Genomic DNA, 13787 nt, shown 5'->3' with positions numbered 1-13787 from the left:
GGCCTTAATGTACTGATTTTTACACACATTTTTAAAGTTTATGTGTGTGTGTGTGTGTGTGTGTGTGTTTTAAAGTTTCATGTCCAATTCATTAATTTAATTTTTCTTTTATTGATAAAAGTATCTAAATTATTCTGGCAGAATCCAAAATTTTTTGGCACATTGTCATATTACCATTATCTTTAATGAAATTGATGTTTCTATATTTGTTCTTAGATCCTTGTTTAACAGGATTAAGTTATTTAATCTACTCATCATTTCTTTGACATTTCTTTATTGAATAAAACTTTATTGCATTATGATCTATAAACATTTCTGCTTTTCTGCATTTATTTATGAGAATACTTGGTCTATTTTTGTGAAGATGTCAGGAAGAGCTAAGAAACAGGTTATCCTCATTTCTATTCATTAATCTCCAGAGATTTATCATATCTAGTTTTTCAAAAATTCTATTCAGGTCTTTCACTTTTTTATCTTTTGGTTAGGTCTAAGAAAAGTAAATTGAGACTTCTCATTACTGTAATTTTACTCAGTGTAATTTTACTATCTATTTCTACAATTCACTTAATCTTTCCTTTAAGTTTTAGATGCAAGGCCATTTTATACATCAATATTAATTAATTATCTTCAGTATCTTTCTGTAAAATGTAATTTGCTTACTGTTGCTGTTACTTTGTCATGTCTGACTCTTCCTGACTCCATTTGAGGTTTTCTTGGCAAAGTAATGAAACGGTATGCCATATTCTTCTCCACTCATTTCACAGATGATGAAAGTGAGACAGACAGGATTACATAATTTGTTCAGGGAACACAGTATCTGAGACTGGATTTGAACACTCAAAAGATCCCATTTCCTAACTCTAGATCCAGCACTTTATCCACTGTGCTACCTACCCACCCTGTTTCCTTACTTACCTCTACAATTAAGTTTAATATGGCTGTTGCTTTGTGTGAAATCATGATGATTACTCCTGCCTTTTTAAATTTGGCTGAAGCAAAACAGATTTTGTTCTAGGCATTTATTTGAACTCTGCGTGCATCTTTCTGTTTCAAATATATTTCTTAGAAACAATATTGTTGAATGTTGCTTTCTCATCCAATCTGCTACTCTCTTCCATTTTAATGGTAAGTTTATCCCATTCCCATTTGCAGTTATGATTGTAAATGGTGTTTTTCTCTTGAACATCATAATTTCCCTCTGTTTATTTCCTGCCCTCTCTTTGTAAAAACTAAAACTGTGAAGAGAGAACAAAAGTGAATTTACTATCAGTGCTCTAGATTTGGTGTAATTTGCTTTCTCTGCCCTACTCTTTCCCAAAAGCAAAGCCCAATAATAAGTTTTTATCCTTTTTCCTTTAAAGCTTTTCTTTGAAATCCATCTTCCTTAGAGTTTATTATGCTTAAGATGAATCTCTCAAGATAAGAAGCTGTTTTATTCTCCTTAACTCCCACCCCACAAGTCTCCTCATATTTCCCTCTTTTTCTCCCTATCTGAGTGAAATGGATTTTTTGCGATTGTATTCTTCCTTCCTATGTTATGCCACAGTTCTCTTTAACTGTCCTGACTCAGTTTCCCTGTACGAGTTTGTGTCTCAGTTTCCTTAACTGTTCTGTCTCAATCTCTTTAGTTGTAAATCCCCCTCTGACCCAGTAAGACTGAAGATTATTTGTTCAAAATTAGCAAGATAAACAAGAGAGTAGACCTCCTGACTCTTTTGTGTCCTCAAGAATTTACAATATCCCTTTAAAATATTCCAAAATACCCCACGATATCTTTACTTCTTTGTATTCAGACATCCTGTCTCTGGGTTTTCTAGGATTTATGGCCTCCCTATCCTGAGAGAGGTTTTCCCTCACTTCTTACCCCTTCCTTTGTTTAGAGAAAAGGTATTTAAGAAGTTGGGGTTCCTCCATTCATTGCTGAAGGATGGCGGCTGGCAGCTGTATGCTGGACGCTGGATTCTTTGGGTCCTCCAGTCTTGGGACTAACATGGATTCCTTGGTCCCAGTATATCTTTATCTCTGTCTGACTGTATAATTTGAGATGAGAGTCCTGTCCAATCAATCTTACTCTCCCATTAATAAAATATTTAAAACTCTCTAATCTCTCTCCAGCCTCAGTTTCTCCGGCATTACACCTATCCTTTAAATAAGAATAAGATCCAAATGTCACTCACTTTTCCAGCCCCCATTTCTCCTGGATTTTACAGACTTTTACTTGCATACTAAAGTCTGAGATAATGCTCCCATTCTTCCTCTTTCTTCCCCCCACCCTAAGGCCTCTTCCTTTCCATTCTTTTTTAAGAACACCAAAACAGGACAGACGCACTCTCTTTCTCTCTCTATGATCCCTGATGTTGACAGAACTCAGAGAGGTTACACACATTGAAAGAAATAAGGGGGCATGGCCAGGGTGTGGCTTATGGGTTACATACATTATTTCTTCAATGTAAACAGTTTATCTGTGTTTAATCCTTTATTGTCATAATCCGCTCATAATTACTTTTCTATGGTTCTCTTGACTCCTGAATTTGCCTTTCAAAGCTTTTTCTTAACTCTATTCTTTTCACTAGGAATTCCTGGAAATCCTCTGTTCAATAGAAATCAATTTTTTTTTTCCTTTTGTAATTCTTGATTGTAAGACTGCCTTCTGGAATATGCTAAGTCAAACTCTTGGACCTTCTACAATGGCAGCTGCCATACCACAGGTGAGCCTCTCTGTAGCTTTTCAGTATTTGAAGTCTTTTTTCTGCTTGCTTGCAGTATTTTTTTTTTTCAGCCAGGAAACTGGATTTTAACTATAAATATTCCTGAGAATTTTTTTCACTTTCCATTTCCATTTTGCTTTCTGTTCTAAGAGATCTGGGCAATCTCCTTTGATGATTCCTTAAAAGCTGTTGTCTGTGATTCTTTCTCTCCACTCACACGAATCCGGAATCTCACACGAAGCTGGAGTCCACTAATCTAGACTTGGGACTGCTTCTTGCCTTAGTGCACAGCTTCAATCCTCTTGCAGTTTCCATGGCAACCCACAAGCCACACCCTGGCCAGGCCCCATCCCAGGTATGCATGGACTTCTCTATCTCCTTATGTTGAACAGAGCTAGAAATGACTCCCTGGGATGTTTTCTTGAACATCCCAAGGACAACTTGGTCTGGGGGATTTTCCGGACCTTCATGGAATAGCTGTAGTAGAGGACCTGGACTGTACTTCTTTCTACTATGCCCCCATCTTGCTTCTGCCCCTTCACTGACTAGTTTTTTTTTTTTTTTTAATAAATTTTATTTTATTTAATAATAACTTCGCATTGACAGAATCCATGCCAGGATAATTTCTACACGACATTATCCCTTGCAATCACTTATGTTTCGTTTTTTCCCCTCCCTCCCTCCTCCCCCCCCCCCAGGATGGCAAGCAGTCCTATATATGCTAAACATGTTGCAGTATATCCTAGATACAATACATATTTGCAGAACCGAACAGTTCTCTTGTTGCACAGGGAGAATTGGATACAGAAGGTAAAAATAACTCGGGAAGAAAATCAAAAATGCAAATAGTTCACATTCATTTCCCAGTATTCCTTCTTTGGGTGTAGCTGTTTCTGTCCATCATTTCTCCAATGAAACTCAGTTAAGTCTCTTTGTCAGAGAAATCCACTTCCATCAGAATACATCCTCATACAATATCGTTGTCGAAGTGTATAATGATCTCCTGGTTCTGCTCATCTCACTTAGCATCAGTCCATGTAGCTCTCTCCAAGCCTCTCTGTATTCATCCTGCTGGTCATTCCTTACAGAGCAATAATATTCCATAACATTCATATACCACAATTTACCCAGCCATTCTCCAATTGATGGGCATCCATTCATTTTCCAGTTTCTAGCCACTACAAACAGGGCTGCTACAAACATTTTGGCACATACAGGTCCCCTTCCCTTTTTTAGTATCTCTTTGGGGTATAAGCCCAATAGAAACACTGCTGGATCAAAGGGTATGCACAGTTTGATAACTTTTTGGGCATAAATCCAGATCGCTCTCCAGAATGGCTGGATTCGTTCACAACTCCACCAACAATGCATCAATGTCCCTGTTTTCCCGCATCCCCTCCAACATTCATCATTGTTTTTTCCTGTCATCTTAGCCAATCTGACAGGTGTGTAGTGATATCTCAGAGTTGTCTTAATTTGCATTTCTCTGATCAATAGTGATTTGGAACACTCTTTCATGTGAGTGGTAATAGTTTCAATTTCTTCATCTGAAAATTGTCTGTTCATATCCTTTGACCATTTATCAATTGGAGAATGGCTTGATTTTTTATAAATTTGAGTCAGTTCTCTATATATTTTGGAAATGAGGCCTTTATCAGAACCTTTAATTGTAAAGATGTTTTCCAGTTTGTTACTTCCCTACTAATCTTGTTTGCATTCGTTCTGTTTGTACAAAGGCTTTTTAATTTGATGTAATCAAAATTTTCTATTTTGTGATTGGTAATGGTCTCTAGTTCATCTTTGGTCACAAATTTCTTTCTCCTCCACAAGTCTGAGAGATAAACTATCCTATGTTCCTCTAATTTATTTATAATCTCGTTCTTTATGCCTAGGTCATGGACCCATTTTGATCTTATCTTGGTATGTGGTGTTAAGTGTGGGTCCATGCCTAATTTCTGCCATACTAATTTCCAGTTATCCCAGCAGTTTTTATCAAGTAATGAAATCTTATCCCAAAATTTAGAATCTTTGGGTTTGTCAAACACTAGATTGCTATAGTTGACTATTCTGTCTTGTGAACCTAACCTTTTCCACTGATCAACTAATCTATTTCTAAGCCAATACCAGATGGTTTTGGTGACTGCTGCTTTATAATATAATTTTAGATCAGGTACAGCTAGACCACCTTCATTTGATTTTTTTTTCATTAATTCCTTTGAGATTCTCGACTTTTTATTGTTCCATATGAATTTTGTTGTTATTTTTTCTAAATCAATAAAATATTTTCTTGGAAGTCGGATTGGTATAGCACTAAATAAATAGATTAGTTTAGGGAGTATTGTCATCTTTATTATATTTGCTCGGCCTATCCAAGAGCACTTAATATTTTTCCAATTATTTAAGTCTGACTTTATTTGTGTGAAAACTTTTTTGTAATTTTGCTCATATAATTCCTGACTTTCCTTTGGTAGGTAGATTCCCAAATATTTTATGCTATCAACAGTTATTTTGAATGGAATTTCTCTTTGTATCTCTTGCTCTTGGATTTTGTTGGTGGTGTATAAGAATGCTGAGGATTTATGGGGATTTATTTTGTATCCTGCTACTTTGCTAAAATTATGAATTATTTCTAATAGCTTTTTAGTAGAATCTCTGGGGTTTTCTAGGTATACCATCATATCATCTGCAAAGAGTGATAGTTTGGTTTCCTCATTGCCTACTCTAATTCCTTTAATCTCTTTCTCGACTCTTATTGCAGAGGCCAGTGTTTCTAATACAATATTGAATAATAATGGTGATAGTGGGCAACCTTGCTTCACTCCAGATCTTACCGGGAAAGGTTCCAGTTTTTCCCCATTGCATATGATGCTTACTGAAGGTTTAAAATATATGCTCCTAACTATTTTAAGGAAAAGTCCTTTTATTCCTATGTCACTGACTAGTTTTGTTGAACTTTTTTGGTGTTGATAGGGGGGATGGTGTACTGAGAGAAGCAGAAGGACTGCTGGGATCTAGAGTTTATATAAAAACATATAAAATGGATTGGCTTAAAAACATTCAAAATATACTGAACTTATTGCCAGACTTTCAAATTGCTTTATCACAGTGCTAAGAAGCTAAGAAGTTTTAAAAAATGAATGATATTATATACATATACATATATGTATGAAGTAGTATATACATATACATATATATAATTTTTCTCAGTAAAAAACGATTTTTATATCATTAAAAATTTTAAAATCACTTAAAATACTTTTCATTACATTGTTATTTTATCCTTTTTAGTTTCTAATTTGGGCTATTAGTTATATGTAATATTTTTACAAGTAGTAACTATACACATATTGGAATGCTTGCTCAAAACATTTTACTGGACTGAGTGCACGATCAAGAGCAGTGGGGAAAAAACATTTATTTTCCACTAATTAAATTTTTGTGTATACTGATCCTCCACATGACTAAATCTACTCAAGACTCCTATCACTTCTCACTATCTTTGCCTCTTCTTCCAAACTCTCTATCTCTTGTGGACTGATCCCTCGTTCTCAATTAGGAAGCAGAATTGACAAACTCTTACTTTCTCCTTACTCAATATGTTGTTCTACTTCCTTTTCTAGACTGATTCCTGGCAAAGTCTGGCTCTTTGCATCTGACCCTGCCTCCATTCAACTTGAGCCATAACCAGCTCTGGGGACCATGAGATACTCTTTGGACCACTTTGAAGCCAAAAGCAAAATTATTGGAAAATAACAGAAGCCAGGTGCGCAGGCTCCCAATCCATTCTCTTTCCACAGCCTCTCCTACAACAAGGCCCATATTCCCACCTTCAAACTAAGCTCCCTGAGGCGGGAGTATTTGACTTTTCTGGCCCAGGGCAGAGCCTGCCAATAACGAGGGGAGTAGCCCTGCAGAGTGCTAAGACCAGGGATGGAGCCAAGCCCTCAGCCTGAAGCTCCTCCTCAGTTACCCGATACCTGTGGGTCACACGTCTAAGTTAACTCAACTGCCAGTCTTGGACTTGATGCTTTCCTGGTCCTCTCTGCCTGGATCAGTACTCCTCTAGGTCAAACGTGCCCGTTAATACAAAGTGCCACAAAGAAGCCGATCTGCCGTTACGGCTGCCTCAACATCTCATACACCCCAAACCACCGGTGGGGAACCTGTGCTTCAAGGCAACTAAGGTTTCCTCAGAGCTTTCTCCCAAGGAAACCAAACCTATTAATGAAAGAATTAATTGGAGTAATCTAAGAGTTAATGGACATGAAAACATCTCCAGGTATAGAATGTACCTTCTGCATCAAGCAACATTATGGTTCCTTTATTTGCCTTTTCTATCTGTAATTTACTGGCACTCAGAAAGCACTCTCTCCGTGACCCAGCCCTCTCCTGGGCACTCCCTGGGCCAGCATAGTCAGAAATAAGCCACCCTAGTAAGAAGCCCAACATGCACTTCTTCCCAAAGATGAGAGCTGAAACGTCTCAGAAAAGGGAGCATTAGGCACCGGAAGAATTTTATGACAATTCTCTCCCCATAATTTGAGACTGTTCAATGGCCAAAAATGGTTTTTATAAAAAAAAAAAAGGTCCTAGAACCTGGAACACAGAATAATGATGATGCAATTTGGGACGTAATAATTAGATTTCTCCAAATTGAAGGGATCCGTCCCCCAGTGTCAGCTTTAGAACACACAGCCCAAGTGACAAGCTGGGTCCCCTCCAAGTGCTGACACTGCACTCCCACTGAAAATGACTTCCCCTCAGGACAAGTACTTATTTCACAAGCCAATAACTTTCAAAATATCCCCACACACTCGGGCATACGTGCAAGTTTTTTATGTTGTTAAGATGCATCTTAAGACAGCAGAATACAGCTCTGAGTTCAGCATTTCATTCAGCCTAAATGATTCCATGAACCACAATATCATACCAGCCCAGTTCTTCTCCTTCAATCAATACAATCCCCTAAGAGTCCAAGCTTCCAAACATTCACATAAAATATTAGCTTTATATATATGGAGTAGATAAACTGAACTAGCAAGGTAATCAATCAATTTTCAATTACATCTGGCATCTCGATGAGACGATAGGGTACGGCACTAACAATCGACAATAGTCAGCTAATGAGTGGGCTCGTACCTTTAGGATGTTATGAATCCCCCTGAAGTATGTAAATTAGGACTGTTATTTGCTAGCAGAAATGCAAGATGTTTTTCTTTTATTTATCCAGACACTATGTGCTTGTATATTAACACATACACACATGCACACCCACGAGACAACCGAAAACAAACTCTATTTAAAGTCAAATGGTTGACTATAACGACATTAAGGCATTTAAATGGGATTCAATGTAAACAGCCCGTTTGTACGTGTCTATAGAAAAGTTATTTAAGGTAATTGGGACAGAGGGAATTCTCTGTTCAGTGAACTCCATTTAAATAAGATTTCTATGTCTCCTGTAAGAAAGGTAGACATGCAGTCATAGCACATAGAAATTGTTGCTAAAATCCATTCCTTTAAGTGATCAGGACTGAAGTTCAAAATACACTTGTAAAACATTGACATTTTAAAGCTTTATTATAATTTTATGTATAATATCAAGTTTAGCACGTGAACGTCCAGCCATGTGGTATACTTACAATGTCAAACTTTTGAGTGATATTTCCTTGGACGTCGAGCAAATAAACCTTGCCATAGTGTGTGCCCAGTGCCAAAAACTGTAAGAAGAACAGAAAGGTCAATTAATCAACACGGGATTAACACACGTTAAGCAAACCAGTCTGAAAGTCAAGCTACTTAAGGGGTAAATGATTAGCAATGTGTCAAGCAAATGCACCCTTTGGATGAGGGTTGTTTGAGCTTCCCTGAAATGACAGAACAGAGCCAGCAGCTCCTATTATTGCGATAGTGCAAGCTGACTGTCAGAATGAGTCATGAGGACCCTCATCTACTGACACCTAATGGGATGTCTGCAGTCTACACACAATGCCTGATGGTCTGTGGCAGCAAATTAAAAATGCAGCGTGAAGGGAGACGTGGGGCCCAACGCACACAAAAACAATCACACAAAAGGATGATCACCGGGCCCGTTACAAAGCATTTACTCGCCAGGTTTGGGCAGCCATTTGAGAAAAAACTGAAAAAAGACAAAGCTTCGCTTGGATCATTTTCCAACGGGGTCCTCCTCCTTTCATTCCCCCTCCCCAAAAAAATCTGAAAATAAAAAGGATCACAGATAGATTTGTAGTCGGTTGTCATTAGAGCACAGCTCAGAAAGTCAGTCGCAAATGCTCTGGGTATATCTCCATCTTCTCCTTACAAAGCAAGGTCTTTGTGCATCACAAAATTACTGTCGAAGAGAACATCCATTTGGCGTGTACAGGGAAGGCAATGAGAGGCAAGCATACCATGGGGACTTGACCTCCGCGAACTAACCCTAAGTCAACCAGAAGAAACTTCGGGATGGCTCGGCTACCCCGGAGAACTCGACGCCTTTTATTTTCCTCAGCCTTCTTCCAGTGGTCTCAGCCCCTAAATTCTCAGTATTTCGCTGCATGTAAGCATGCTTCATTGCAACCTATAATGAAATGCTCAAATTTACAGGCACTGCTAAGCATGTCAGTCAAGCAGTACAATCTTTAAAAAATAACCTTACAGAAAGTCAAGGTTTAAAAGGATTTATCAAAATGGAATTGCTTAAAATGAAATTTCAGCTTGGGCACTTAAAATATGAAGCTCCACTAAAGAGGAGTCAAAAAAAAAAAAAAAGGAAAAGAAGGGGTTCATTAGAAATTCATCCCCTGCAATGCCTTTCACTCCTGCAAGGTTGCCTTTTTTCAGGAAGAAAAAAGTCCCCCGGGTATAAAAATCAATACTGGTTAATAAAACATCAGGTGTGCAGACATAACTAGGTATGACTATTCCAGTGCACAAGGCCTGCTTGAATGCACCAGGTGTCATGACGATTAGTCATCCAGGGCAGACAGCAAGCCTGGTGAAAATATGATGCCTTAGCACTTGGGGCCGACAGGGAGAACATTCTGGCGGGGCAGGAGCCTAAAGATCTAAACCAGATCGGGATGGTCGCTACAAAACCCAATTAGCTCACCAGAATTAGGAGCATCAGAGTACACCCTGATGATACTCAGCTCAACCGTGGGCAAGATTTCACAACGCTACTTTGAGAGGGTCTATTTGGGCAAGGGGCAGTCCGTCCTAACAGTCCAAACTAAACCCCACCTTCATTTCCACTCCCCCGTGGGGAAAAAATCAATTTCTCAAACACTACTATGCTCTAACCATGGAACAATACTGATGTGCCCTACAAACGTTTCTCATTTTTCCTTAAAAAAAAAAAAAAAATCAGAAACTTAGGTACATAAAAAGCTTTGTTATATTACCCTCCCATATTTTAGCTTACTGATGATTTTTGTATTTCCACTGTTTCGTGGGCCTCCTACAAACTGAAAATTTTAAAGTTATTTTCTACAAAAATAAGTTCTTCCTTAATTTCCAAAATAATTTTTTAAAAATTTGAATTATAAATAAGAAAATGAAAACTACTAAGCCCTTTTTGATTCCAAAGGGCTCCAATTAGAAATACTGTACTATGCATTTAAAGGACAAGTTAACTAGGAAGCTCTCTTACATTGGGGGTTGTGACCCCATATGGGAATATGAAGATAAGGGTAATTAAATTATAATTTATGATCAGTTAATGTCTGATTTGTATATTTATTTCATAAATCTATATATCCAGGGGTCATGTAAAAATTTCTCAGGAGAAAAGGGGTCACAAGTGGAAAAATTTAAGAAACCCTGATCTTGCAAACACTCCAGACCAAAATCCTGATCAGGAAATCTAAGGCAAAAATCACAGTGAGTCACTTCACTGGCTCAGGTCGATATAAGTAGACAGGTGTATGGCCAGAAAAGGTCATTTGGGGTATTCAAGGTACAAAGAGGCTGGGATCCAGCACCAAAGAAGGTCCCTCAGGGAGGGGCTTTCCCTGAAGTGGGGCACAGCACTGGCTGCCAGCTCACCACCCAGTTCCAGGTCGAAGCCAGGGCTGACTGACCCAGAAGATGGGGCACAGTCAGGGACCCTGCACTGGGTACCAAGAAAGGAGAAAGTCCCGAAGACGCAGCGTCTCTCCAGCTTAGAACTCAGAAGGACCAGATCTCAGTTCAAGCCTGACAGGAATCCCAGCCAAAGAACTGCAGCTTTGTCCGTCTGAACCAGTAGAGTTTTACCCTGGCTTGACGGTCACTGAACTGTCTACTGAACAGTCTACTGTTCATGAGCAGGGAATTTGGACCCAAACCCAGGTCAGGAACGAGGAGAGCTCAGCCACCAGGGCAGAAATCAGATCACTTTGGGAAAGCCGCCAGCTGGCGGGCTCCCATCGATAACAACACTCAGTAATCCCCCAAAGCACCAGCCCAGATATTGACCGCACCCCAAACACAAAGTCTGATCTCAGAAGTAAGAATGAACCAACAAGCAAACCAAAAAGAGCCCCACCATAAAAAGCCAGGCCGTGTTTAACCTATACTGGACTGCTTGCTGTCTAGGGGAGAAGGGTGGAACGAAGGGAAGGAGAAACATTTTGAACACAAGGTTTTGCAAGGGTGAAGGTTGAAAACCACCTTTGCAAATATTTTGAAAATAAAAAGCTATTAAAAAATGTTCAAGACAAACTCAAAAAAGAATGATTTTAAATATCTACAAAACCTTGAAGAAAACCAGGGTTTAGACACATGTTCATCTAGAACTCCCAGAATAGACGAGGCAAAAGTTGTTTGTTTTTTTATTAAAGAATTTAAAAAATGTTTCCATAAATGAAATAATAGTAATAGAGGAAAAAATAGGAAAAGAAATGAGCAATGGAAAAAAAAAAAACAAATTAGAAAAGGAACAGTTTAGAACAAGAAGTACAAAACTCTATTCAAGAAAAAACTCCCTGAATAGTATAATACCCAAAGAGAAGATAATAACTCCATTAGAAAATAGGAATCATTAACTCAAGTCCAAAAAAAAAATAAAAATAACAAGATTGAACAAATAAAAGCTGTAAGGTATGGAAAATACATCCAGGGGAGATAATTTAAGAATCATTAGACCACATAAAAGTCATAATGAAATAATGAGCCTAGATAACATATTTTAAGAAATCATCAATAGAAAACTACTAACTCAGCTTAGAGAGTAAAATGGAAAATGGAAAGAATCCACTGCTCATCACCTGAAACCTCAAAAAAAAAAAACAAAAAAAAAAAACAAAACCTTCCAAAAATTATACCCCAAATCCAGGGCTTCCATGTCCACAATAAACTAAACATTCAAACAATCAGAAAGAAAGAAAGAATTCAAGTTCCGGGAACTCAGTGAGGATGATAAATGATTTGGCAACCAATTATAAAGGAGTGGGGAAAAGATAAAAATAAATAACTCAAAGATTGGAAAGCTTGGGATATGCCCTTCCAGAAGGCAAAGAATAAGGTTATAATACAAATAATTTATTCAGAAACATTGAGTATAATCCTAAAAAGGAAAAAGCAGATCTTGAATAAAATAGAAGACTTTCAGGAATTCCTGACGAAAAGCTGAAGTACAAACATGACAATAAAAATATTAAAAAGTAAATATGGGTGAATCATAAATCAGGACTCAACAAATCGTTTACATTCTAATATAGGAAAATGATAAATGTTTCCCCTCAAAACCTTAATATCATCATCATCATCAGCATCATCATCAGGAATAACAAAGGTTGTCTAATTAGACATAGAGCTTGAGAGTTTTTTTATTATCTTTGGATGAACTTGAAAGGATTTAAAGGGAAGGTAAGAAAAATACCTTGGGTTACAAAGGGAGGAGAGGAAGGATGGAAAAAATTTTCTCTCATAATTGGAACACACAAGGAAAAGTCAAGAAGGGTCGTAAGAGGACCAAGAGATATTTGAACTTCACTCTCATCTGAAAATGGAGTGAAAGGAGTGAAAAATAACATACATACAAGGTTGGGTAAAAAATATATTTCACTCAAAAGGGAAAACTGAGAAAAAAGAAAAGGGAAAGGAAGGAATAAAAGCGAAGATATATTAAAGAGTGGATTCGTTCTAAGCAAAACAAACTCTAACTAAGGACATACAAACAGACAGATAGCAGGTCTTTTTTGTAGTGGTAAAGAATTGAAAATTAGCGAAATACCCACTAATCGGGGAATGGAAGAATAAATTATGGTATATAAAGGTGATGGAATACTTTTATATTGTAAAAAATGATAAAGGGGATCATTTGAGAAAAATCTAAGAAGACTTGTATACCCGTTCTGAGTGAGGTAAACAAAATCAGAATAGGTTATTCAGTGGAAATAAAATTGTAAAAACAAATAATTGTGAAAGGCTTGGAAACTCTGATCAGCACAATAATTAACCAAGATTCCATATAAACATGCTACTTTTATCCTAATAGGGAAGATTTAAATAAAGAATGAGACCTATTTTTTAAGACAAGGCTAATGTGAAAATCTGTTTTGTGTGATGTGTTTTTAACAGGCGTTTTAATTTTCTTTTTTTTCTAAATTAGGTCTCTCCACTAAATTGATGAGGGGAAAGCAAGGGTTAAGATGGAATGTCATGGATTAAAATAAATTAATTTAAAAAGTCCAACAAGAAAATAAATATTGGAAAGTGAGGATTATAAAGGAAGATAAAAACGAAGAGGGAATAGCTGAACACAAAATAAACTTCTTGATCCTGAAAAAGGATTAAAAGGAAAAACAGAAAAGCAAAGACCTAGAATTTAGGGAGTGTCCATCAATTGAGGAATGGCTGAACAAACTGTGGTGTACAAATGTACAAATGTAATAGAATACTATTGCACTGTCAGAAATGATGAAAGAGATGATTTCAGAAAATCCTGAGTACATGTATTCTGGTGGTATGAACAGGAATTAAGTCAGCAGAAGAACAATTTATACAAGGATAATATTGTAAAATAAAAACAACTTTGAAAGACCTAGGAACTTTGATCAAAACTATAACCATTCATGTCACCAGTGGACCTGTAAT

At 37.3% G+C, this 13787-nt stretch overlaps 1 protein-coding gene across 1 annotated transcript in view; it reads right to left on the bottom strand.

Moving 5' to 3' along the window:
• The window catches only part of VPS41 (VPS41 subunit of HOPS complex), a 149720-nt gene that overhangs the window by 91420 nt on the left and 44513 nt on the right, over positions 1–13787 (bottom strand). Inside the window, exon 4 of the mRNA XM_051978695.1 lies at positions 8351–8428. Within this exon, the coding sequence (XP_051834655.1) occupies positions 8351–8428 (78 nt within the window). The remainder of the gene's footprint in view (positions 1–8350; positions 8429–13787) is intronic.

The sequence above is a fragment of the Antechinus flavipes genome, chromosome 1 (assembly GCF_016432865.1).
Source record: "Antechinus flavipes isolate AdamAnt ecotype Samford, QLD, Australia chromosome 1, AdamAnt_v2, whole genome shotgun sequence".
Lineage (NCBI taxonomy): Eukaryota > Metazoa > Chordata > Mammalia > Dasyuromorphia > Dasyuridae > Antechinus > Antechinus flavipes.
This window is presented reverse-complemented; position numbering and strand designations above follow the sequence as displayed.